A 26,937-nucleotide genomic window follows, 5' to 3' on the forward strand; every position below is an offset into this window, starting at 1 on the left:
TCTAGATGCTGAATCATAGTATCTTTTAGTTTCATGAACTGATTAAATTGTGACATCCTATTACAGTACCACACTGGGATTGATAGCTATTTAGAACGACTCACTATGTCACAAATGTTTGCAAAGGCAGACTGTATTGGTAGACATGTGTCAATGGGACTGAACAATACACCTAAATTCAGTGTTTGAGGAGTACCTGTCACCAAATAAAAATGTTAATATAATGATCCTTGTGTAATTAGCAGACCCTTTACATTCTCTTGCTTTTAAAATGACCAACATAAATAGATTTAAAATGTCAAATAAAAAATGGCCACTAGGTGGCTCGGTTCTGTTCCCTGTCACAATTAATACAGAGAGTTTGGTCTCCTCCTGGCCTGGCAGGAGTCCAAACGTGGGAAGTGTTTCTCTGCACTGAGCTTGATTGACAGCTGCTCAGAAAGTGAAAGTTACTCAGACTCTCACAGAAAGCTGCAGCCTGAAAGTTGCAGGAGAGCCTCACTGATAGCAACACAGACTGAAACATGCACAGAGCCCAAGGTCTTCTATTCATCACAGCACTGCAACCATGTGAGGGCGGAAGTGGTCCCCCAGCAGGCTTCAGTGATGTCATGCCTGCTGGGAAGCGCCCACTTTCTTTTGCTGGGAAATAGCCCTATGTGAGCAAGAGGAAAGGTATGATACACAGGTTTTTAAAGCTCTGAAATAGTTTTTTAAGGGCTGGAGTAGTTGGGGGAACATATCCTGAGTTAGTTTAGAACAGTTTATATGGTGACAGGTACTCCTTAACCCCTTAAGGACAAAGCCCATTTTGACCGTAGCCCCTTAAGGACCAAGCTTTTTTCTGTTTTTGCACTTTCGTTTTTTCCTCCTTTTAAAAATCATAACTCTTTCAATTTTGCACCTAAAAATCCATATGACGGCTTATTTTTGTGCACCACCAATTCTACTTTGTAATGACATCAGTCATTTTACCTAAAAATCGATGGTGAAACGGAAAAAAATCATTGTGCGACAAAATTGAAGAAAAAACACAATTTTGTAAGTTATGGGGGCTTCCGTTTTTCGGTAAAAATGACACTTTATCTTTATTCTGTAGGTCCATACGATTAAAAGGATACCCTACTTATATAGGTATGATTTTTTTTTTACAAAAATACGACAAAATCAAAACTACATGCACGAAAATGAATACATTTAAAATTGTCCTCTTCTGACCCCTACAACTTTATTTTTCCACGTATGAGGGCTAATTTTTTTTGCGCCGTGATGTGAAGTTTTAATTGGTACAATTTTTTGAACAGACTTTTTGATTGCTTTTTATTTTTTTTTAATGGTATGAAGTGAACAAAAATACGCTATTTTGGACTTTGAAATTTTTTTGCGCGTACGCCATTGACCGTGCGGTTTAATTTACAATATATTTTTATAGTTCGGACATGTACGCATGTGGCGATACCATATATGTTTATTTTTATTATGGTTATATATATTTTTTATATGTAATTTGGGAAAAAGGGGGTGATTTAAACTTTTAATAAGGAAGGGGTTAATGTGGGTTTTTAAACTTTTTTTTTTTTACTTTTTTATTTTATTTATATTTTTTCTTCTCTTTACACTTTTAGTCCTCTTAGGGGACTTTATGAGGAATCATTTGATTCCTCATAAAGGTCAATGGGATTACATACAATCCCATTGATCTGTGTGCTCTGCGCTCGATTGATAAAGCCTGGCCCTGCCAGGCTTTATCATTCTGAGCACCGGAGCAGCCGCAGCAGGAGAGGTAAGCCCTCAGGCTACCTCAGTAGTGGATTGCCCCTGCGATCGTGCTGCGGGGGGGGGGGGGGGGGGGAATCCACCCCACTGGACCACCAGGCACTGCATACAGGCACCTTTAGACGCTGCAGTCAACTTTGACAGCGGCAATCTAAAGGGTTAATAGCCGGCCGCAGCAGTCGCCGCATGTCTGCTATTAACGCCAGCCCCCCCAGCTACAGGAATCAGCTGGGGGCTGGCCGGTATGATGCAGGCTTGAGTCGGGAGTCCACGTCATACCCCGTTAATGGCCATTGGACGACCATATAGGCCCATGGTGGTTATCGTGTTAAGGGCATTTATTTGTAAATCTGACCACCTTCACTTTATGCATTAATAACTGAGTTTTATTTTATTTTTAATTTTTTAATGAATTTGATTCAGAAATGTTTTTCGTGACATATTCTACTTTAAGATAGTGGTAAATTTTGGCTGATACTTGCATCATTTCTTGGTGAAAAATTCCAAGACTTCATGAAAGTTGTGAACATTTAGCATTTTTCTAGCTTGAAAACTTTCTGCTTTGTAAGGAAAATGGACATGCCAAATAAATATGTTTCACATATACAACATGTCTAGTTTATGTTCGCATCACAAAGTTGACATGTTTTTACTTTTTGAAGCCATTAGAGAGCTTCAAATTATAGTAGCAATCTTCCAAATTTTTCACCATAAATGACCCCATTATAGAAACTGAACCCCTAAAAGTATTTAAAATGACATTCAGAAAATATGTTAACCCTGTTAAAGTGGAGGAGAAAACTCAAAATCTCAAAAAAAAATTTCTTTTGCATTAGCATGTTCTCATAGCCCTATTTTTTATTTTTTTTCATCATTTTTACCAGGGTTAAAAGGAGAAAAAGCCTCCCAAAATTTGTAACCCAATTTTTCCCGAGTAAGGAAATACATCATGTGGACATAAAGTGCTTTGTGGGCACACTACAGTGCTCAGAAGGGAAGGAGCGACAATGGGATTTTGGAGAGAGAATTTTGCAGAAATGGTTCTTGGGGGGCATGTCTCATTTAGGAAGCCCCCATGGTGCCAGAACAGCAATAAAAACTCCCACATGGCAACCATTTGGGAAAATACACCCCTCAAGGAATGTAAAAAGGGGTACAGTGAGCCCCACAGGTGTTATATGAATTTTTGTTAAAGTTGGAAGTGAAAATGAAAAAATAAGATTTATTTTTTTTTTTTAAATTTGGGGTTACCCCAAAATTTTTTCCCCACAAGGTTTAATAGGGGAAAAGCCTCCCAAAATTTGTAACCCCATTTCTTCTGAGTATGGAAATACCCCATATGTGGACGTAAAGTGCTCTGCGGGCGCACAACAAGGCTCATAAGAGATGAAGTGCCTTTGGGCTTTTGGAAAGCGAATTTGGCTGGAATTGAAGTCGAGGGCCATGTGCGTTTACAAAGCCCCTATGCTGCCAGAACAGTGGACCCCCCACATGTGACCCCATTTTGGAAACTACACCCCTCACAGATTAGAACAAGGGTTGCAGTGAACATTTAAACCCCACTGGCATTTGATAGATTTTTTGGAACAGTGGGCTGTGCAAATGAAAAATGTAATTTTTCATTTTCATGGACCACTGTTCAAAAAATTTGTCAGACTCATGTGGTGTGTAAATGCGCACTACACTCCTTGTTACATTCCGTTGGGAGGTGTAGTTGCCAAAATGGGGTCACATGTGGGATTTTTTTTCTTTTTTTAGCGTTTGTCAGAACCTCTGGTTCGATCAGACACCCCTGTGCAACTCCCCAATTTAGACCTCATATGTGCATGGTGCTCTCTCACTCCTGAGCCATGTTGTGCGCCCGCAGAGCATTTTACACCCACATATGAGGTATTTCCGTACTCGGGAGAATTTGCATTACTTATTTATTTTTATTTTTTTTTCTTCCTTTACCTCTTGTGAAAATGAAAAATAAAGGAAGAACCCAGCATGTTAGTGTGTTTAAAAAAAAAAAAAAAATATTAAATAATGGTGTAGCCCCAATTTTTTTCACTTTTAGAAGTGGTAAAAGGAAAAAAAGCCCCACAAAATAAGTAACGCAATTTCTCCCGAGTATGGAAATACCCCATACATGGCCCTAAACTGTTGCCTTGAAATACGATAGGGCTCTGGAATGAGAAAGCTCAATGTGCATTTGAGGCCTAAATTAGTGATGTACATAGACGGTGGAATGTCCGGATGGAAAATTTCCGTGCAGACATTCCACAGACAGCAGAGCGCTGGCAGAACATGCCAGTGTTATGAGTGCTCAGTAGTGCGCTGTCTCATAGACTGCAATGCATTTTTGTGGATTCCGCAGAAAGAATAGACATGTCTATTCTTACTGCATACTCTAGGATTGGGATTTTTGCCGCAGAAACAGTTTCTGCGGCGGAAATTCTGCCATGTGATAAAAAACAAAAAAAAGAATTGGGGTGCTGGGCCGCAAAAGTTTGTTTGAGCCGCCATCAAATTGACAAAGTCCTCACTGAAAAAAAAACGTAAAGTCCATTTCAGTGAGGACTGTGGGGTCAGTTTGGATTCCTGGGCGGCCAACAAACCCAGAAATCAGTGGCTCAGTCTTCCCAGACTGGGGTCAAGGCAGGGTCAACTATATGGGGGGAGGGGGGGAGCAGGGTATTGTTTAGGGGACAGGGTCAGTAGTATGGGGGACCTTTACTGGCAATGCCCTGCCGCACCGCCATCTGGGGGTCTCCTAATCACTGGATGATTACTAAGGGGAAGAGGGTGCGTGGTCCTGTCACGCACCCGCCGCATCTGCACACCCAATTGCTGACTGGGTTAATCAGATGGGTTGTCAGGTGGAAGTGGTCTTCCATTGGACACACCGGGACATCAGCTGATTAAGCCGCTCAGCGGTGTGGGAGCATAGCTTTAATGAATGACATATATATATATATACGCAAAGGTATCCTGTCATCTGCCTTATATATATACGGCATTCTGCGGGAAGGGGTTAAGATGTGTTTGTCAAAGTACATATAATGGCCCTGATTTTAAGAGTGAAGTGTAATTTTCTTAGTTATTTTTTTCTTTGTTATTTTTTTTCACTACAAGTATTTTTCAACAGTATTTACTAAGGTTTCCCTATGTTTTTCACTTTTCTCTACACTTTGCTTTTTTTTACACATGCTTTAAGCTGTGGGGTTTTCCAGAGCTCAAATCCACCACGTATTCTGTGGAAACATTAGTTAATATGTTGGGATTTTTCAAAAATGTTGGGGACCCTTATCCGCTTAAGCAGCCACACCCCCTCTGCTGACCACGCTCCTTTTTGGGTTCTCTGTGTAAAATGGAGAGCTGGTCGGGTTTTTCTGGTGCAAATTCTGCCAGACACAATATTTGGCGCAATATGCCAAAATCTGGTGCACAACCTGACAAAAAAGGTCTGGTTTACAATAGTAAATCAGGGCCAATGTGTTTCTCAATGGTTCTGGCAAATTGTTGTCCTAAAAATGGAGAGCAGAGCTTGTGTTTGTTTTTTTGTTTTTTTTTAAAGAGAAATAAATAGAAATCACTCTACTCTAATTTATGTGAGAATTAAAAAAAAATCTGTCACATAATATTGGTGCTGTTACTCCTAAGCATAAGGCACCCACAAATGCCTCAGAGATGCCCTGTGGGAACCCTGTCAAATGTACAAAGAAAGTGCCAGAGAAATGTGCGCATGACAGATGGGCATAGAAGTGCTATTTAGACAGGAGAAAACCTTCAACAAAGTAGCATGTGGTTGCTATTTTGGACATTTGTGTTAACTGGGACAAAGAAAAAGGCAGTGTTACCAGAATGTGAGTGGCTGCAGTGAGCTGTCATTTCTCTAGTGCAGGTTCTAAAATGAAAGAGATCTATATATTTCCAGCACCTCTTTCGGCATACATGGCAGAAAACGGTATGTCTGTGAAAGCCTACATTGAGATGTATAGAAGTCTCCCTTGTGTTATGTGCATTGCCACTTGACTATACATATCTTTATTTTATTGTATTGTGCCTGCTTTAATACCCTTGATGCCCACCCAACAGTTATCTCCTCTAATATTTCTCCTCTTCCTGTATTCCCTCCCTTTTGTTGTGTATGAATTCCCATACAGTTTCTCCTGTTGTCACTTATTCATTCTGATGTCATTCCAGCTCGGTGACTGCTGACTGACCTGCTCTGACAGTGAAGGCTGCTTCTTTAGCCCCATTGCTTTCTCACAAGATGTCTTATTTCGGGGACCATTTTTGGGTATGAAATTATGCATTATATCTTTTCTATCTCACTCTTTTTTTTTTTTTTTTTTTTTTGTATTAGTCTTTTCTGTATCTATAAAAAGGACTGACTTTCTCGCCTGTTTAAGTGAGATATATGCAAATTTTGTGTAGTTTACTTTTGTTGTTTTATGTTGCATACATAAATAATTCTCTCCCACACACTTACTCAGAGATGTATGTATGTTATTTATATACCTCCCTTAGACGCCTTAGTAATCTCTTGTTGTGTTTCAAGTAGTGGGGGGTGAGCCATGCGAGGGAGGTGGCAGCAAGCTGTTTCTTTTCGCTGTTCAACTGTTTGGTAATGGAGCTTACATGCAGTCAATAAAAACTGGGCATACCGAGATTTGGGTATGATGGATTTGAGACTGCTTTAACCACATTGAACTAAAAAAAGTACATCTTGTTCTTAAAGGTATGATAGATGTGCAATATGTTTTACATGTAGCAGTGTTTATTCAGTTATATGTAGCCCATATTGTAATGTTGTGATGAGGTTTAATTCTGCACCACAGTTGCTACAGGGCAGATTGATCACCACAGAAAAAAACACATTTTAGTATTTGCATTTTAACTAGAGAAAAAACCCAAAACCTAAACAGTTTTTCGTAAAAATGCAGTAGTGTGGAGATTTGCCTGTTAGGTAGTATGCTGTGACTGTATGTGCCTACCATGTTTTTGCATCCATTTTATTTTTAAAACCTTTTTTTAAAGGTGTTTAAAACACCTGCATTACAAAATAATTTTTTTAATGATATAACATTATTTATTCCACATAGTGAAGGCAGTAATTTTCAACCTGCTGATGATCATGGTTATTATTAACTCCTAGAAAATGCACCAGAGCTTACATTTACACCCTGCAGCGTAAAAAACTTATGAAGCAAGTGCAGGAGCTGCGTGCTCTCCATTAACCTGCAGGTCTCTGTTGCTATCAGCAACACGGGACCTGCCACTGATGGAGAACTTCAGCCATCCCACTGATGCCTGCCATTAATCCTTCAGATGCTGTGATCAAATTGGCTTTGTGAGACTCACTGGACGATAGTTTTGCGGGAGTCCAATAAGCCAAGATGGCGGCCGGGAATCTACTTACTACCTCCATGCCGCTTTGCTGCAATCCATGTGTATAATCTGCCTTCTGGGAAGCTATACAACTGAAATGCTGTTTTTTTTTTTTGTTTTGTTTTTTTTTAGTCAATAAGACGCTCCCCCAATAAATTATTAAATCACATTTTTTTTTCCTGTTTAACAAATATAAATAAAAAATTGGAAATAAATAAACATATTTGGTATTATCAGATGCGTAAATGTCAGAACTATTAAAATATAATGTCAATGGTGTTAACTTAGCAAAAAAAAAAAAATAATAAAAAAAGGCAAATTTTTGGTCATTTTATATATCAGAACAAAATGTAATCAAAAAGTCTCATCAAAACAAAAATGGTACAGATAAACACTACAGATCACGGTGCAAAAAATGAGTCCTTATATGTCCCCATATACGGAAAAATGTGTTAGGGGTCAGAAGCGGACAGTTTTGAGCATACTCATTTATTTTACAAAATGATCTAATTTTTCAAGTTGTAAACCTAAATTAAATTTGCTATTATTGTAATCATATGGACTTACAGAATAAGAAGAATGTGTCACTGTACAGAAAAGTGCACTGCATTTTCAATTTCGCCCCATAGCTTTAATTTTCCCCCCACATCTCTATGCCAGTACCCATGAGATTATCTCCTCCTCCTGATTGGGACAGAAAAAAAGCACTGAGAGGTTAAATTCCCCACCCCAGTTTTTTTTCCCTGTCAGGGAAGGAGCTGAGAGGTGCAGGGGGTCTTCTCTCCTATTGGAAGGTCCTTACCGGGGCCTTGCAGACTCTGGGTGCTGACACAGCACACCCCATGTCTTGTTCTCTCCTATAGGTCCGGTCCGTGATGTGGGTCCGCTCCGGGAGTATGGAGCAGAAAAAACTCTGCGGGAGCACCTCGCACGAGCGCTTCCTTTTGTTTAAAAGTCCCGACGAGTCTGCAGAATCTCCTTCCGGCCGGAATGCTGGCATCTGACATCCCTTCCGGCCGCCGTTGGGCGCGGAATTTGAATCTGGGGACTGGCTTTTTTCCTATAAGAAGCCCCTCTCACAGATGTAATAAACGCTGGAATCCGGTAGAGCAGCTTCCAAGGCTGCATCATGAGCTCGCCTGCAAAGATTCCAGATCCTCCAGCGGTCCAAGGATCAGTAAGTACTGAGGGCCTATGGGTTCGCCCTGGCTTATCTCCGTTTGCATGGTGTTTTATCCTTCTCTTCCTTGTAATTGCAGGGAGACAAGGATTCTGCAGGTCCTTTGGTTAAATAAAAAAAAAATATCAAAACCCCAAAAAATGTGTAATGTGCTATAAAGTTGAATCAGCTTCTAAACCCTTGTGTTACGCTGATCTTCTTTCCCTAACGGACGAGCAAAGTCTCCCATACAGTGAGCAGCCGTGATCCTGCTGCACTTCTATCTTCACATGCCGCCGGAACACGGAGAGCAGCACTCGTACCTGCCCCGCTTCTCGTACGGAGAGCCAGGCTAACAGTCCTAATACTTTCATGTATCCATGTCATAGGATTCATATAGAAAAGATGGATTATATGATTTTGTTCATTTTTTAGATTTACTCCAGCCAGGTGTCTGCAAATATTGCTGACACTGTATAGTTCATAGGTATATTATGTTTGTATTAAAGTAAATTATGTTTTATCTTGTACCCGGTAACTAGTGTTGAGTTTCTTTTGTATAAATGAGTGGCCTCTGCACATCTGCCACATCATTGGATCCCACCCCTCGAAACGCGTTATCTGTGATCTCCATCAATAAAATCCAACAATTATTAATTAACTTCACTGAGCCTGGCTACTTTTTCATACGACCACGATCTGAATCCTAAACCAATGAGTTAACCTAGAGGAGAGAGCGCTTCTGCACACAGATTTTTTTTTTTTTACCCTGAGAACCAGTGTCCCGGGGACATTTACTAATCGCATCTTTCAGACGTCCAGGACGCCACGGTGTAAGCTGCACCTCCTAAATCCAGCGATTCCCGTTCTACCGGGATACAAGCGCTATATGGTGTTGTGCCCAGTGCATAACATCCCAAGGTGAGCAAGTTTTTTACATTTCGCTCTTTCTATTGAGAACAACATTTACGGCACATTGTTGCGCCAAAATCTTTGTGTTTTTCTATGTTTTTTTTTTTTTTTTTTCATATATCGAGCAAACCTTTGTGTAAAGCATGCATTGCATCAGTGGTTAAAGATGATTCTCCCACACTCATGCAAGAAATGAAATCCATGATTCATTCAGAGATTCACTCAGCATTAGCTTCTTTTACACCTGTTACCCCTGTGGCATCTACTACGGTTAATGTTTCAGCTGTAAAAAAAGACAAAAACGGTACACTTCAGAATCCGAAAAGGATATGTGGAAAATCCTTATGAAGAGGAAGATTCTTCTTTGAAGACATTTTTGTTTAATTCTGATGATATCGAATCCTTAATTAAGTCCATCCGTACTTCCTTGAGGATGAGCTTTTTGGTGGCCTTGGAGACGGGAAACCCTGTACTTTCCCTGTTCATGCGAATTTACATAAAATTATTTAGGATGAATGGGCAAAGCCAGAAAAGAATGCTTTTATTCCTAGGGGTCTAAAAAGGCGATATCCCTTTGACGCAGACTCTATTCCCTGGGACACGGTACCATTAGTAGACGTCCTGGTTGCTAAGGTAGCAAAGCATACCTCGCTGTCTTTCGAGGATGCTATACAACTTAAAGATCCAATGGATAGAAAGGCAAAGAGTTTACTTAAAAAGACCTGGGAAGCTGCTTGTTCACTGTTAAGGCCTAGTAAAGCCTCTACCGGTGTGGCCAGAACTTTAGGAGTTAGACCAACTGGAATACCACCTCCAGTCCGATACCCCTAAGGAGTCATGACTCCTCAGGGGTAAACTCTGCTCCCTTCCTTTCCATGGAAAATTTTTATTTGGTCCAGTGTTGAATTCTATTCTGGAAAAAGCAGCAGACAAGAAAAAAAGATTGCCATTAGATAAGGTCCAACCTAAAAAGTATTTTTTTCACAGTCAGACCAATCTTTCAGAGGACTTAATGGGAGAACAGAACGTTGGTCTTACAGGAAGGGAGGTAGGGGTAGGCATATCTTTACTAACCCCGGTCAGTTCGCGTCCAACCCTAAGCAATGACGCCAGGCCAGTGGGGGCAAGGCTTTCTCATTTTGCCCCAGTTTGAGTGTCACTAATTCCCAATCCCTGCATAGTCGAGATGATATCTCGGGCCTCCGGATCGAGTTGTCATCACCTCCCCCCTCCAAGGTATGTCGTTACTCAGCAGAGTAAAAAAAAAAAACAGAAATTGGTTCTCAAGGGTGTTCAGGATCTTCTCAGCCTGGGTGCTATCCAGGAGGTTCCTCTGCTTCAGATTATTCATTCCCTGTTTTTGGTCTCCAAACCAAACGGGAAGTTCCGTACAATTATAAACCTGAAACCCCTGAACAAATTTGTGGTTTACAAGAAATTCAAGATGGAAACTGTGGATAAAGGAGGGGGCCATCCAGTGGGGGTCCAGGGTCTGCCACTTTCAGTTTGTCTGTCTCCCATTCAGCCTGTCATATGTGCCTCGAATTTTCACCAAGGTCTTAGCAGAGGTGGTTGCCCTTCTCAGGAAGGAGTCTATTCTAATCATCCCTTTATCTAGACGACATTCTGATAGTGGTGGACTCAGGTCCTCAATTGGAACTTCATTTACAGAGAACAATTTTGTTCTCCAGAAGTTGGGTTGGATCCTAAATCTAGACAAATCAGATCTTATTAGTCAGAGAAAAATATTCCTAGGTACCCTCTTGGATTCAAGGATTCAAACCTCTTTTTTCTTCCGGATTCCAAGAGGGTATTGCTGCAGGCATTAGTCTCCAGATTCCTAACCCTCCATTCTTGTACAATCAAGACGGCAATGTCGACTCTGGCCCATATGACATCATGCATCCAATCAGTAGCTTGGGCTCAGTTTCACTCCAGGCCTCTACAAAAGTGGATCCTAACCATTTGGGACCAGTCTCAGAAGTCTTTAGACAGAAGAATGATTATTCCCACTCAAGTAAAATCCCATCTAAGAACAATTTAGAGAAGGGAGTAAGTTGGTTTCAGACAAACCAGTTACTCATAACAATTGATTCCAGTGCAGGGGATGGGGTGCTCACTCAGAGACTCGAGTAGTCCAAGGAAAGTGGGATCCTCAGATAGCAAGAAAATCTTCCAACTTCAGAGAGCTACTGGCAATATGGATGACACTCCAAGAGTTGGAGGAGATCTGCAAGAATCGCCATATCCTCATTTACTCGGACAACATGACTGCAGTGTCCTTTATAAGGCGTCAGGGAGGTCCAAGGTACACAGCTCTCCAGTCAATTTCTCATCAAATATTTTCTTGGGCAGAAAACAAGGTGCTTTCTATCTCAGCAGTCCATCTCAAAGGGGTCTGGAACTTTTGAGGCAGACTTTCTGAGGAGATATATATTAGACCCAGGGAAATGGTCTCTAGCTCCGTGGGCATTCAGAATGATTACGGAGAAGGGGGGGGGGGGGGTGTTCCCTCAAGTAGATCTCTTTTGCAACCAGGAGAAATCACAAGTTGGATCTATTTTATTCCCTAAATCCTAGGGACTCTCCTCTAGCAGTAGATGCATTGGCTCAGGATTGGACATTCAGTATGGGATATGAATTTCCTCCCCTGCTGCTGATATCCCGGGTCCTTCAGAAGCTAATGAACTACCATTGCATTCTAATCCTAGTAGCTCCATACTGGCCAAAGAGGGTCTGGTTTTCTGTATTAAAAACTCGTAAGTGTAGAGGATCCCATCTGCCTTCCTCCTCAGAAGGATCTTCTGTCCCAGGGTCAATCCTTTCATCGTCAGATCAAAAACCTCAGCTTGACAGCATGGAAATTGAAAAGCCCATTCTGCTGAAGGAAGGTTTCTCTGAAAAGGCAGTAAATACGCTTCTATCTAGCTGTAAAGATACTACCTTTAGAATCTATGCTAAAACCTGGAAGTTGTTTATTTCTTGGTGTGGGCATTCTTTTTCTATTAACACTCCGGTGATTTCTAAAATTCTAGACTTCCTTCAGCAGGGATTTGATTTAGGTCTTTCCCCTAGTACCCTCAAAGTACAGGTTTGTACTCTCTATCATGTAAAATTGGCTGATAACATGTGGATTACAAGATTTATTAAAGCATCCAGCAGACTCAGACCGAAGACTTTAAATATCTGTCCTCAGTGGAATTTAAATACAGTTCTAGCGGCTCTTCCTCTGGATCCCTTTTGAGCCTCTGAGTTCTATTTCTGAAATTTTTTTTGACTCCCGAAACTATATTTTTAATTGCCATCACTAGGAGAGTAGGGGAAATTTAGGCTCTTTCTATCCGGTAGCCTTATATCAGAATTTTGGATGACAAAATAATTAAGCTTGATCCTAACTTCCTCCCTAAAGTTCTCTCTACCTTTTCATAGATCACAGGATATTGTGGTTCCATCCTTCTGTTCAAATCCAAAAAATTACTTAGAAAAATCATATAGTCTTTTGGATGAGCTGTTCTAATTTACATTGAAATAACTAGTCAGTGGAGGAAAGATGATAATCTGTTTATTCAGTTTGCTGGCCCTAATAGATGCAAAAAAGCCTCTTGGAGTTCTATAGCCAGATTAAGACCACAATTTCAGAGGCTTATGTGGCCAGAGGTAAAGCCCCTCCTATACAATTGAAGGCCCATTCTACTAGAACAATTTCCTCCTCATGGGCAGAGAGAGACGGAGCTTCTGTAGAACAGATTTGCAAAGCTGCCACTTGGAAAAACCTCCATACTTTTTCCAGACATTGTAGAGTTCACGTTTTGTCTTCTGAGGATATGGCCTTTGGACGTAAAGTTCTCAGTGCTATAGTCCCTCCCTAAATAAATAAATTCTTTGGTATTTCTCATGGGTGCGGTCGTGGAGACGTCGGGGGAAATAGTGAGTTATACTCACCGATAATTCCTTTTCTGGAAGTCTCCACGACGGCACCCATACATCCCACCCTTTTGTTTTTTTTATTGTGGTGTTTTTTTCCTTTCCTTCGGTGTTCTTTATAAATACACTGGTGTGGAGAGGAAGGGGTGGGGAATTTAACCTCTCTGTGTGTTTTTACCTGTCCCAATCAGGAGGAGGAGGAGATCATCTCGTGGGTGCTGTCATGGAGACTTCCAGAAAAGGAATTATCGGTAAGTATAATTTACCATTTCTTTTATTGGACCAAGCATTTTCTGTTTTTGCACTTTCATTTTTTCCTCCTCCTACCTTTTAAAAATCATAACCCTATAAATTTTTCACCTAAAAATCCATATGAGGGCTTATTTTTTGCACCACCAATTCTACTTTGTAATGCAATCAGTCATTTTACCCCAAAAATTTACGGCGAAAGGGAAAAAAAAAATCATTGTGCGACAAAATTGAAGAAAAAACACCACCATTTTGTAAATTTTGGAGGCTTCCATTTCTACGTAGTACATTCTTCAGTAAAAATTACTCATTATCTTCTGTAGGTCCATACGGTTAAAATGATACCCTACTTATATAGGTTTGATTTTGTCATACTTTTGGAAAAATCATAACTACATGCAAGGAAATTAATACATTAATTCTGACCCGTATAACTTTTTTAATTTTTCCGCGTACGGGGCCCTATGAGAGCTAATTTTTTGCGGCGTGATCTGAAGATTTCATCGGTACCATTTTTTGTTTTGATCAGACTTTTTTTGATCACTTTTTATTCCTTTTTTTTTTTTTTTTATGGTATAAAAAGTGACCAAGGGGGGCGTGGTTTGCTATGCCGGCGTGAGGACGTGCATTTTCGGAGCTCCGGTCCTACACCCCCTGTTCTGCCCGAAAACCCTGTCCTAATCTATGGGGAACCAAAAAAAGAAACAGCGGAGACAGTCTAGAACCCGACCATCCTCTCCTCAGAGGGATTTGCGGGGTTACTTCACCAGATCTCAGCCTCCAAGAAGTGCCTCCCTGTCTCCTGCGCAACCCGGCAAGATGGCGGCTCCTTCTTCATCCCTGCCAGCCTCGGAGCGCTGCCCTGCTGGAGACCAGCCCACTCCTCCCCCGGCTGGGCGCCCGACACATACCTCACCGGAGCTTTCAGAAGTCCGGAGGCCTCCGACCTCATCCTCCTGGTCGCCGGAGGCTGCCGCTGCCCTGCTGCTCCAGGCCGAGGCGCCTTCTTCTAGGCCGCACTGGAAGGACCCTGGAGCTGTCTGTGCCGCGCCTGCCGCGCGCACGCCCCGGACCCCGCCGCCTCAGTCCACCGAGGGCGGCGAAGAGACCGTGGCCGCACCATCAGCTGCCGGACAGGTGAGACAGTGCCCCTCTCCACCAACTGACCCAGGGGACCCCCTGTCCGGCCACCAAACAGCAGCATCCCTGCCAGTGACTGCCGGTCATCAACTCCCCCCTGCGGTCTCTCCCCCCCCCCCCCCTGCAGCAAACTCCCGTCCCGTCGGGGTCTCCATCTTGGGCACAGCAGCCCCCTGCCTCATTGGTGGTGGGCCCTCCTGCACCCTCAGTGGGGGGACTGATTTTGGGACCACCCCACCTGCCAACAGACTGGCCCCCACATCCTGGCTCCTGCTCCTCTCCCTTGGTGGCCTTCTATGCGGTGCCTCAGTCGGGCCCCTCTTCCCTACCAGGATCCACCTCCTCCTCACCACAGTGGTCCTCGGGATCCTCCTGGGGTCTCTCGGCTCACCGCTCCCCAGCCACCATCCGTGAGACTGATCTGACACTCCTCTGTGGCCAGCCACTGTCTGTAGGGACTGCACCCTTGGCCTCCATGCTTCCCGCTGACCTACCCCTGAGCCTACGGGGTACGCCACCTGAGTTCCGGACCCCCTCTCTGGGTCCCACGGATTTGCCACCTGTCCTGGGACTGTCTGATTCCTGTATCCCCCCCACTCCAGCCTCGGAGACTGACCGACCACTGACACTGGCCGACCTGCGCTCTCTGATTTCTTCCTTACCTACCAGGGAAGATTTTTCCTCTATGGCTAAACAAATGGTGGCGGAATGCAAGCAGGAGTATGCCCAACTCCGTTCTACAGTTGCCACGTTATCGGCCAGAATGGACACTGTCTCCTCTGCTCAGGACTCTTCTTCGGCCGCCATTCAATCTCTCAAGGTGACGGTCCAACAGCACAGCGATCAACTTTTCCATTTGCAGCAGCACCTGGACGACGTTGAAAACCGCAACAGGCGGAATAACATTCGCATACGGGGCTTGCCTGAGGCGGTCGGCCCTGATGAATTGCATTCTGCTCTGCTCACAATTTTCAATGACCTACTAGGCCGGCCCGTGGACACCCATATTGAGCTCGACAGAGCCCATAAGGCCCTGCGGCCCCCCTCACCGGATGATCATCGTCCCAGAGACGTTATTTGTCGGATACATTTCTATACCATCAAAGAGGACATCATGAAGCAATCACGCTCCCGCCGCCGGATCTACTATAAAGACGTGGAGATTCAATTGTTTCCTGATTTATCCCGCCACACCCTGGCGCAACGTGCTACACTTCGTCCCCTGCTGGAGGAGCTCCGAGGAAGGGGCCTGTTATACCGTTGGGGCTTCCCCTTTGCCCTCACGGTTCGTAAAGATGGCAAGGCCTACACCTTATGTTCCCCGGCTGATCTCCCGAGTTTTCTTAAGGACTTGGACGTTCCCCCCCTCTCGTTGGCTGACTGGCCCACACTAGCTCCTCAGGCCCCCAAGCGCCCCATGCACAGGTCACCACAGTCATCTTCCAAACTGGCCCGGCCGGGTCTCCCGCCTCGGGACTCTGTCCATGCCTCCTCCCGAGCGGGCCCAGGCCCCTTCCCCACCACCTGAGCCTTATTTCTGCCTTTGGGCCTTGATCACATAATGCTTGTATGCCTTTAAGGCTTGTTTTTGATGTTGTTAACATGATGTTTTCTCATTCCATAGGACCGTGCCATTTGCAGCCTCTTCCTTCTACTGTCCCCCCTGCTGTTACCGGTGTCCTTGTTTTGGTACTCTCTCCCTACGCTATCATTTGTATGTACTGTTTCCCCATTCTCAATCTGCCCTGGATCATAGTCCCTACTCTTTGATAGAGGTTTTCTTGTCATTTTGTACTCCTCATGTGCGTCTAGGGGGGTGCCGGCTCCGGCCTCCTCTCCTGTCTGTTTGCATTCCACGCTACCCCAGTAGGTTGAAACTGTCAGGGGATATCTCCCCGACGTAGGTTTCCTTGGTCTAGGACCGTCTTCTCTGTAGACTGTGCTGCAGCGGATTATATTCTGCTGCTACGTGCCTTCTTAGTGTTCCTCTCTTGATGCCGAGAAGGCTTTTGATCGTGTTTCCTGGTCCTCCCTGGCGCAGACCCTACGTCACATCGGCCTTGGCCCTGTTTTCACCTCTAAAGTACTGGCCCTTTACAGTTCCCCCGCGGCCCGCCTGAAGATTAACGGCTCTCTGTCTGACCCCTTTCCCATACGCAACGGCACTCGTCAAGGTTGCCCCCTCTCCCCCCTACTGTATGTCCTGGTGATGGAGCACCTTCTCGCCGGCATCAGAGCCGATCCCAACATTCAGGGAATCTCCATCGGAGGCCGGGAATATAAATGTTCGGCCTTTGCCGATGATCTCCTGGTCTATCTCTCGAACCCTGTTACCTCCTTACCTAATCTCATGTCTCGAATTCGAGATTTTGGTGCCTGGTCTAATTTTAAAATTAATCTTTCTAAATCAGAGGCCCTTAATGTTTTGTTGCCAGGACATGCAGTGGACTCTCTCCGTTCTGCTTTTCCCTTTACGTGGCCCTCCAGGGGTATCACATACCTGGGTATGAAAGTGCCCTCTGATCTGTTCCCTCTTAACTTTTCTCCTCTTCTCACGCAGTTTAAGCGGGACCTAGCCGCCTGGGATAGGCGAGAATTTTCCTGGTTTGGAAGAATTAGCATTTTAAAAATGAACCTCTTACCCAGGCTGTTATATCTGCTACAAACCGTACCCATTCATCTCCCCTCCTCCTACTGGCGTGCTCTCCAACGCTGCTTCGGTTTGTTCGTCTGGTCATCGGCTAGACCCCGCTTGAACCGTCTCCTCCTTTCCAGGCCTAAACTGTCGGGTGGAGCGGGCCTGCCGGATTGCCGTTTATATTTCTTAGCCTGTGTACATGCACGGGTCCTTGACTGGACGCACAACACCGAATCCAAGCAATGGGTGCGCATGGCCCAGGACCTATGCACCAAGGCCTTATCCACCCTCCCCTGGACCTGGTCACCTGCTTCTCTGACTGCCTTTCCTACATCCTACTCCACTCGCCACACTCTGGCCTCCCTACACTCTCTGTGCGTGGGAACAGTAGCTTGGTTGACCGCATGGGCCCCCTCCTCCCAGTCACTGACCATCCTGACTTCCCACCTGGAGCCTCCTCTGCTGGCCCCTTTTTTGGGGGCTACTCGGTCTGCCCCCTTGCGCTTTAGACACGTCCTAGCAGCGCGCCACCTGAAACCCTTGGAAGTTTTGTTGGAGGAGTAACCTTCCTCTACCAGGGCCCCCTTTGCCTATCTGCAGTTACACCATTTCTATTCCTCCATCCCCGCCCATTTTGACTTACATAGGGACCCGCAGCCCTTTGAGCGCCTGTGCCTGGCCTTGTCGTACCCCCGCCACTCCATCTCCGTTCTTTATGAACTTTTGCTGTCCCAGCGCTCGCATGCTGTGCCTGCTTACTGCACGGCTTGGGAGGCTGAACTGGGAGTGACGTTCTCTCCTGTAGCCTTGGCCAAATTCTTCTTTTTGACCCATAAAGCGGTGGTGGCCACCAAAGCCCAGGAGACTTGCTACAAAATTCTCACTCGCTGGTACCGTGTCCCAGCGATGCTTCACCGCTGGTATCCCTCGGTCCCCAGTGTGTGTTGGAGATGCGGTGTGGAGGAGGGTACCATGACGCACATCTGGTGGAGCTGCTCCAAACTCATCCCCTTCTGGCAATCGGTCCTCCGGGTTGTTCAAGAGGTCACTGGGATTTGTGTCCCCCCCCCCCCCCCACTCCTGCTGCAGCCCTACTGTTTATGTTCTCCATGGCGCAGGCTAAATACAAGAAGTCTCTGGTGAGGCACCTCCTTCAGGCCGCGAAAGCAGTGATACCTCGAAAGTGGCGGTCTGTTGACCCCCCTACGTTGGACGAATGGATGGCGGAAGTTGCCAACTCATGTCAGATGGAGGAATTGATGTCGGTTCATCCTGATGACGCTGTGCGTGTTGAGGCCACTTGGCTCCCATGGGTACAGTTTTGTACCTCTCAGAGATGCAGATGCCTGTGATTTCCCTCTCATTGGGTTCCCGTATCAATCCTACTTCCTGCATCCGTGCTGCTGTGACACCCGCTGGTTCCTGGCTCCTTTTCTCCCCCCCCCCCCCCCCCTCTTTTTTTCTTCTTCTCAGTCCCTCTCCTTTTCTTGCCAACCCTTGTCTGTATGTCCTTCTTTTACTTCTCAGAACCTGACTCCTTACCTTTTCCTCCTTCCATGACCCTCTCCCCTTTTCTGTTGTCTCTTATTGTTTTCCACACGACACCGTTTACATCTGTTCGCTTTCTTTCTCTTTGGTACTTCCACTGGCACACCTATTGTTGATTTCAGATTCCTCATTAGGACTCGTACCCGACCTATCTGGGTAACCCTGGCCCTTGTGCCTGGGGCGTTATATGTTGCTCCTGATTGACTGTTTGTTGCACTACTTATTGTGGAATTTACCACTTGCTGTTCTTTTTTTATATATGACATGTCATGTGATTATGCATTGTTTAGCTGCTGTCCATTGGGCCTACCCTGGCCACCGGACTCCTTTCTCTCTTACAAGTTTGTTTATCCTGTTACTCACCTATTGCTTGTAATGCCTCTTTTACCACTTTCAATAAAACCCCTTTTTTGAATTTGAAAAAAAAAGTGACCAAAAATACTCTGTTGTGGACTTTGGAATTTTTTGGCGCATACGCCATTTACCGTGCGGTTTACTTTAAGATATATTTTTATAGTTCGGACATTTACGCACGTGGCGATACCACATATGTTTTTATTATGTTTAAAAAGAAATTAATATGGAATTGGGAAAAGGGGGGTGATTTAAACTTTTAATAAGGAAGGGGTTAATGTGTGCTTTTAAATTAAATTATTTTTTTTTATTTTTATTTTTTTTTAGTCCCCTTAGGGAACTTTTAGGAGGGATCATTAGATTCCTCATACAGATCATTATGGTTCCATAGAGCCATATTGATTGATTAGTGTGCTCTGCGCTCGATTGATAAAGCCTGGCCCTATCAGCTTTGACAGCGTTGATCTAAAGGGTTAATAGCCGGCCGCGGTGATTGCCGTATGTAGGCTGTTAACGCCGGCCCCCAGCTACAGGAATCAGCTGGGAGCCGGCCGATATGATGCGGGCTCGAGTCAGGAGCCCGCGTCATACACCATTAACGGCCATTGGATGAGTATAGACGTCCATGGTCGTTAACGGGTTAACCGTAGATTTTGTGGAAAAATTAGTGAGGTCATTACAAAGTTCAATTACAGCCCTCTTATGGATCTGTAGGTTGAAAATTGTAAGCGTTATTTCTGTTAAAGGAGGAAAAACAACCCCCCCCCCCAGTACTCAAGGGAAGTCACTTCCTCCTAGCACTTTATGGTGAAGCGTAGCCGAGTGGGAGCAACAAAACAACGCCAGGCATATGAAATGCGGGGGAAGAATTAAAGGGGTACTACGCTGAAAAACATCTTATCCCTTAGCCAAAGGATAGGGGATAAGATGTCTGATCGTGGGGGTCCTGCTGCTTGTAACCCCCACGATCTCTGCTGCGGCACCCTAGTCATCTGTGCACAAAGCGTACGCCACTCCATGCCGGATGACTGGAGACTACAGCCACCACGCCCCCTCAATTCAGGTCTATGGAAGGAGGCGAGACTGCAATGTACTAGCTGTTACGCCCCTCCCATAAACATGAATAGAGGGGCTGTGGCGTGACGTGACATACGCGGAAGCTCCAAGCTGCCGGCCTGGATATCCCTTTTGGATAGGGGATAAGATTTATTTTTTTGGCAAAGTACCCCTTAACTCCTTGGGGTCAGAGGGTGTACCTATACGCCCTCAGCCCACTCCCTTTCTATAATGCGGGGCCAGCCTCTAACAACGACTGGGACCCGTGGCTAATAGCGCGCAGCACTGATCACTGTGCCGCTCGCAATTAACCCTTTAGATGCGGCATTCAAAGTTGAACGCTGCATCTAAAGTGAAAGTAAAGCACTGCCCGTTAGCTCAGGGGGCTGTTCGGGATCGCCGCAATGAAATCGCGGCATTCCGAACAGCTGTAAAGACAGCGGGAGGGTCCCTACCTTCCTCCATGCTGTCCGATCACTGAATGACTGCTCAGTGCCTGAGATCCAGGCATGAGCAGTCAAGCGGCAGAATCATTGATCAATTTCCTATGAGAAACCATTGATCACTGTAAAAGATCAGTGTATGCAGTGCTATAGCCCCATATGGGAGCTATAACATTGAAAAAAAAAAGTGAAACAAAGTGAATAAAGATCATAACCCCTTCCCCAATAAGTTTGAATCACCCCCCCCCCTTTTTCGCAATAAAAAAAAATAAAAATCCAGTGTAAATAAAAATAAACATATGTGGTATCGCCGTGTGCGGAAATATCCGAATTATAAAAATATATTGCTATGCTATATTCAATGGCGTACGAGCAAAAAAATTCCAAAGTCCAAAATAGCGTATTTTTGGTAACTTTTTATAAAATGAAAAAATTAATAAAAAGTGATCAAAAAGTATGATCAATACATAAATGGAACCGCTAAAAACTTCAGATCACTGCTCAAAAAATTAGCCCCCATACCACCCCATACGCAGAAAAATTTAAGTTATAGGGGTCAGAAGTTTTACATTTTAAACGTATACATTTTTCTCCATGTAGTTATGCGTTTTTCCAGAAGTACGACAAAATCAAACTTATAAGTAGGGTATCATTTTAACCGTATGGACCTACAGAATAAAGATAAGGTGACCTTTTTAACAAAAAAATGTACTGCATAGAAACGGAAGTCCCCAAAAGTTACAAAATTGCACTTTCTTCGATTTTGTCGCACAATGATTTTTATTTTTTTTTCCGTTTCGCCGTAGATTTTTGGGTAAACTGACTGATGTCCTTACAAAGTAGAATTGGTGGTGCAAAAAATAAGCCATCATATGGATTTTTAACTGCAAAATTGAAAAGGTTATGATTTTTAAAAATTAAGGAGGAAAGAACGAAAGTGCAAAAACTGGAAAACCCTCCATCCCCAAGGACTGAGGGCGTATGGGTTCGCCCGTGGGAATTCCGGTCCCCGCCGCTAGCCGGTCGGGGACTGGACCAGGATGCCTGCTGAAATCATTTGGAGATCGCCACAAATCACTGGTCAATTCAGACCGGCGATTCTGGGTCATATGGGTTGTCCAAGACACCCACGATCCCCCCCCCCTAAAGGGATAGGAGGGAGGTGGCAAGGGTGCCACCCATCCTATCCCTTCTATTGATCGGTCAGAAGCAACCTACCAATAGCAAATCGGGGGAGGAGGGGTTAAAGTTCGGATCCCCCGTTCTGCTCACCCACAGTAGTCCGGGCAGAACAGGGGAACTGTTCTGTGACCGGCCCCAAAGGTCAGTTACCATCGGCGGCAGCGGGCGGCCATAACGTGCGGCTGGCTCCCTGGTGCAGCGTGCTGCCGACTATGGAAGCCGGAGCCGGTGAGTTGATTAGCAACATCTGGAGGGCTGCAGTTAGGAGATCACTGTGCAGTGGTCTCTAAACTGAGGCCCTCTAAATCTTGCAAAACTACAACTCCCAGCATTCACGAGCAGCAAACTGCTGTCTCGCCATGCTGGGAATTGTAGTTGCGTACTTCCAGCTGTTGTATAACTACATCTCCCTGCATGCCCTTTTGTAGTTTTAGAAATAGCTGGAGGCACACAGGTTGAAAAATGCTGAGTTAGGTAACAGAACCTAACTGAAGGTTTTCCAACCAGTGTGCCTCCAGCTGTTGCAAAAGTACAACTCCCAGCATGCACGGTCTGTCAGTGCATGCTGGGAGTTGTAGTTTTGCTACAGCTGGAGGTTTTTGCGCCCCCCCCCCCCCCCCCCAATATGTGAATGTACAGGTTACCTTCACACAGGCGGGTTTACAGTGAATTTCCTGCTTCAAAGTTTGAGCTGCGGCAATATTTTCCGCCGCAGCTCAAACTCCTAGCAGGAAGCTCACCGTAAACCCCCGCCTGTGTGAATGTACCCTAAAAACACTACACTAACACATAATAAAGGGGAAAACACTACATGTACACCCCCTTACACTGTCCCCCCCAATAAAAATGAAAAACATACCGTACAGCAGTGTTTCCAAAACTGAGCCTCCAGCTGTTGCAAAAAAACTCCCAGAATTTCCGGGTAGCCACGGACTCTCCAGGCATGCTGGGAGTTTAGCAACAGCTGGAGGCACCCTGTTTGGGAATCACACCCCTCGTGGAACGTAACAAGGGGTATAGTGAGCCTTAACACCCCACAGGTGTTTGACAAATTTTTGTTAACGTTGGATGGGAAAATGAGAATTTTTTTATTTTAACTAAAATGCTGGTGTTACCCTAAATTTTTCATTTTCGCAAAGGAAAATAGGAAAAAAAAAGCCCCCCCCCTCAAAAAAAAGAAAACATTTGTAACCCCATTTCTTCTGAGTAAGAACATACCCCATATGTGGATGTAAAGTGCTCTGCGGGTGCACTACAATGCTCAAAAGAGAAGGAGCGCCATTGAGAAAATGTGTCCGGAATTGAAGGCCATGTGTGTTTTACAAAGCCCCATAGTGCCAGAACAATGGACCCCCCACATGTGACCCCATTTTGGAAACTGCACCCCTCACAGAATGTAATAAGGGGTGTAGTGAGCATTTACGCCCCACAGGTATTTGACAGATTTTTAAAGGGGTTCTCTGGTGCTTACACATCTTATCCCCATCCAAAGGATAGGGGATAAGATGCCTGATCGCGGGAGTCCCTCCACTGGGGACCCCCGGAATCTTGCACGCGGCACCCCATTTGTAGTCAGTCCCCGGAGCGTGTTCGCTCCGGGACTGATTACCGGCGACCACAGGGCGGGCGGCGTTTGACTTCACGCCCCCGCCCCCGTGTGATGTCACTCTCCGCCCCTCAATGCAAGCCTACGAGAGGGGGCGTGACAGCTATCACACCCCCTCCCGTAGGCTTGCATTGAGGGGCGCAGCGTGACGTCACAAGGGGGCGGAGGCGTGACGTCACACGCCGTCGGCCTTGTGGTCGTCGGTAATCGGCGAACACGCTCTGGGGACTTATTACAAACGGGGTGCCGCGTGCAAGATCCCGGGGGTCCCCAGCTTAGGGACTCCCGCGATCAGGCATCTTATCCCTATCCTTTGGGGATAGGGGATAAGATGTGTAAGCACTGGAGAACCCCTTTAAAACAGTGGTCCGTGAAAATGAAAAATGTAATTTTTCATTTGCACAGCCCACTGTTCCAAAGATCTGTCAACCGCCAGTGGGGTGTAAATGCTCAATGCACCTCTTATTAAATTCTGTAAGGGGTGTAGTTTCCGAAATGGGGTCACGTGTGTGTGTGGGGGGGGGGGGGGGTCCACTGTTCTGGCACCACTGGGGGCTTTGTAAATGCTCATGGCACCCCGACTTCCATTCCAAAAAATTTTCTCTCAAAAGCCCAATGGCGCTCTTTCTCTTCGAAGCATTGTAGTGAGGCAGCAGAGCACTAGACGTCCACACATGAGGTATTTCCATACTCAGAAGAAATGGGGTTACAAATTTTGGGGGTAATTTTCTCCTATTACCCCTTGTAAAAATGTAACATTTGGGGAAAAACCAGCATTTTAATTAAAACATATTTTTTTTTCATTTACACATCAGACTTTAATGAAAAGTCGGCAAACACCTGTGGGGTGTTAAAGGGGTATTCCGGGCAAAAACATCTTATCCCGTGATCTCCCTGCAGCAGCCCGCATTCTATGCGTAGCTGCGTCTGAAGTTTCCGAAACCGCCGGGCTTCAGAGATGGGGACGTGACGTCACGCCCCGCCCCCTCCATTCAAGTCTATAAGGGATAAGACATGAATGGAGGGGGCATGGTGTGACGTCACGTCCCCGTCTCGGAAGCCCGGAGGTTTCTGAAACTTCAGACGCAGCTACGCATAGAATGCGGGCTGCTGCAGGGAGATCACGGGGGTCCCAGCGGCGGCTCCCCTGCGGTCAGACATCTTATCCCCTATTGTTTCGATAGGGGATAAGATGTTTTTGCCCGGAATACCCCTTTAAGGCTCACTGTACCCCTTGTTACGTTACTCGAGGGGTGTAGTTTCCAAAATAGTATGCCATGTGGGGTTATTTTTGCTGTTCTGGCACCATAGGGCCTTCCTAAATGAGACATGCCACCCAAAAACAATTTCAGCAAAATTCACTCTCCAAAATCCCATTGTCGTTCCTTCCCTTCTGAGCCTTCTAGTGCACCCACAGAGCACTTTACATCCACATATGAGGTATTTCCTTACTCGAGAGAAATGGGGTTACAAATTTTGGGGGATTTTTCTCCTTTTTCCCCTTGTAAAAAAAAAAAAAAAAAAAAAAAGGCTCTACAAGACCATGCAAGTGTAAAAAATTAAGATTTTGAATTTTCTCCTTCACTTTGCTGATATTCCTGTGAAACACCTAAAGGGTTAACACACTTACTGAATGTCATTTTGAATACTTTTATAATGGGGTATTTCTAACATGAAAGCCCTCAAATCCACTTCAAACTGAACTGGTCCCTGAAAAATTCCAATTTTGAAATTTTTGTGAAAAATTGCTGCTGAACTTTGAAGCCCTCTGTTTTCCAAAAGTTAAAACATGTCAACTTTATGATGCCAACATAAAGTAGATGTATTGTATATGTGAATCAATATATAATTTATTTGGACTATCGGTTTTCATGAAATTTGGGGATTTTTCACCAAGAAAGGATGCAAGTTACGACAAAAATTTACCACTAAGTTAGAGTTGAATATGTCACGAAAAAACATTCTCGGAATCAGAATAAATGGTAAAAGCATCCCAGAGTTATTAATGCATAAAGTGACAGTGGTCAGAATTGCAAAAGAGGGCTCAGTCCTTAAGGGGTTATGCTAATTTCTCCCCATTTCATATCCCCTCCATTTTATGTTCAGTCAATGAACACGAAATGGGAATATTGGACAGGAAATGGGGGGGAATAGTCATGAAACAGAGGGATTTGTTTATTTCGCAATCGCATATCGAAATCACAATATTTAATTACCTCCATAATCGCAATTTGCATATTAAAAAAAATCGTGCAACCCTCAAAGCTTTGCAGGCCGGCTCCCACCTCCAGTGCACAATGGACTGCCTTATCGTGTTAGTAATGGACCCTAATAGTCATGACCGTAAATGTTGGCAACCCTGAAATTTTTCTAGAAAAGGAAATTTTTCACAGAAAAGGATTTCAGTAACACATGTTTTGCTATACACATGTTTATTCCCTTTGTGTGTATTGGAACTAAACAAAAAAGGATAAAAAGTTAATTGGACATAATGTCACACCAAACTCCAAGAATGGGCTGGACAAAATTTGCACCTTTTCAATATTGTGGAAAAATAAGATTGTTTCAAGCATGTGATGCACCTTTAAACTCACCTGGGGCAAGTAACAGGTGTGGGCAATATAAAAATCACATCTGAAAGCAGATCAAAAGGAGAGAAGTTCACTTAGTCTTTGCATTGTGTGTCTGTGTGCCACACTAAACATGGACAACAGAAAGAGAAGAGATCTGTTTGAGGACTTGAGAACCAAAATTGTGGAAAAATATCAACAATCTCAAGGTTACAAGTCCATCTCCAGAGATCTAGATTTGCCTTTGTCCACAGTGCGCAACATTATCAAGAAGTTTGCAACCCGTGGCATTGTAGCTAATCTCCCTGGGCATGGCTAGAAGAGAAAAATTGATGAAAGTTGTCAACGCAGGATAGTCCGGATGGTGGATAAGCAACCCCAAACAAGTTCCAAAGATATTCAAGCTGTCCTGCAGGCTCAGGGAGCATCAGTGTCAGTGCGAACTATCCGTCGACATTTAAATGAAATTAAACGCTATGCCCAGGAGGACCCCACTGCTGACACAAGACTAGATTTTGCCAAAATTAAGTTGAGTAAGCCAAAATCCTTCTAGGAAAACTGCTTGTGGACAGATGAGACCTAGATAGAGCTTTTTGGTAAAGCACATAATTCTACTGTTTAACGAAAATGGAATGAGGCCTACAAAGAAAAGGACACAGATGATGTTTTGGGGTTGTTTGGCTCCTGCTGGGAAATTTCACTATGCGAGCAAGAAGAAAGGTAGGATACACACCTTTTTAAAGCTCTGAAATTAAGGTCTGGAGGGGTGTTAGGTATAGTTAGGGAACATAACCTGAGGTAGTTGAGAACAGTATTTGGTGAAGGGTAGTTTTTAAGTTCATATGATTAAAAAAAATGCATAGACTTAACTATTGACTTCTATTAACAAATCATATCTCACTCGCACCTGTTTTAGCCGGTAAGTCTTTCGCCCAAGTTTGTCAGGTGGGAGAATCAGGGTTGACCATGTTGTTGCTTTTTTTTTTTTTATTTTTTTTTTTATT

The 26,937-nt window shown here is 44.5% G+C and overlaps 1 protein-coding gene across 4 annotated transcripts in view; it reads left to right on the top strand.

Moving 5' to 3' along the window:
• Positions 1 to 26,937, top strand: part of FCHO1 (FCH and mu domain containing endocytic adaptor 1) — a 192,992-nt gene that overhangs the window by 35,375 nt on the left and 130,680 nt on the right. For 2 of the 4 annotated variants that reach the window (XM_056518088.1, XM_056518089.1), the window contains exon 3: positions 5,965 to 6,061. The exons of the other annotated variants lie outside the window; for them this stretch is intronic. In XM_056518088.1, coding sequence (XP_056374063.1) covers positions 6,035 to 6,061 — 27 coding nt within the window. In that variant the 5' untranslated portion in view covers positions 5,965 to 6,034. The remainder of the gene's footprint in view (positions 1 to 5,964; positions 6,062 to 26,937) is intronic. 4 annotated transcript variants of the gene reach the window in all.

This window comes from Hyla sarda, chromosome 1 (genome assembly GCF_029499605.1).
Source record: "Hyla sarda isolate aHylSar1 chromosome 1, aHylSar1.hap1, whole genome shotgun sequence".
Lineage (NCBI taxonomy): Eukaryota > Metazoa > Chordata > Amphibia > Anura > Hylidae > Hyla > Hyla sarda.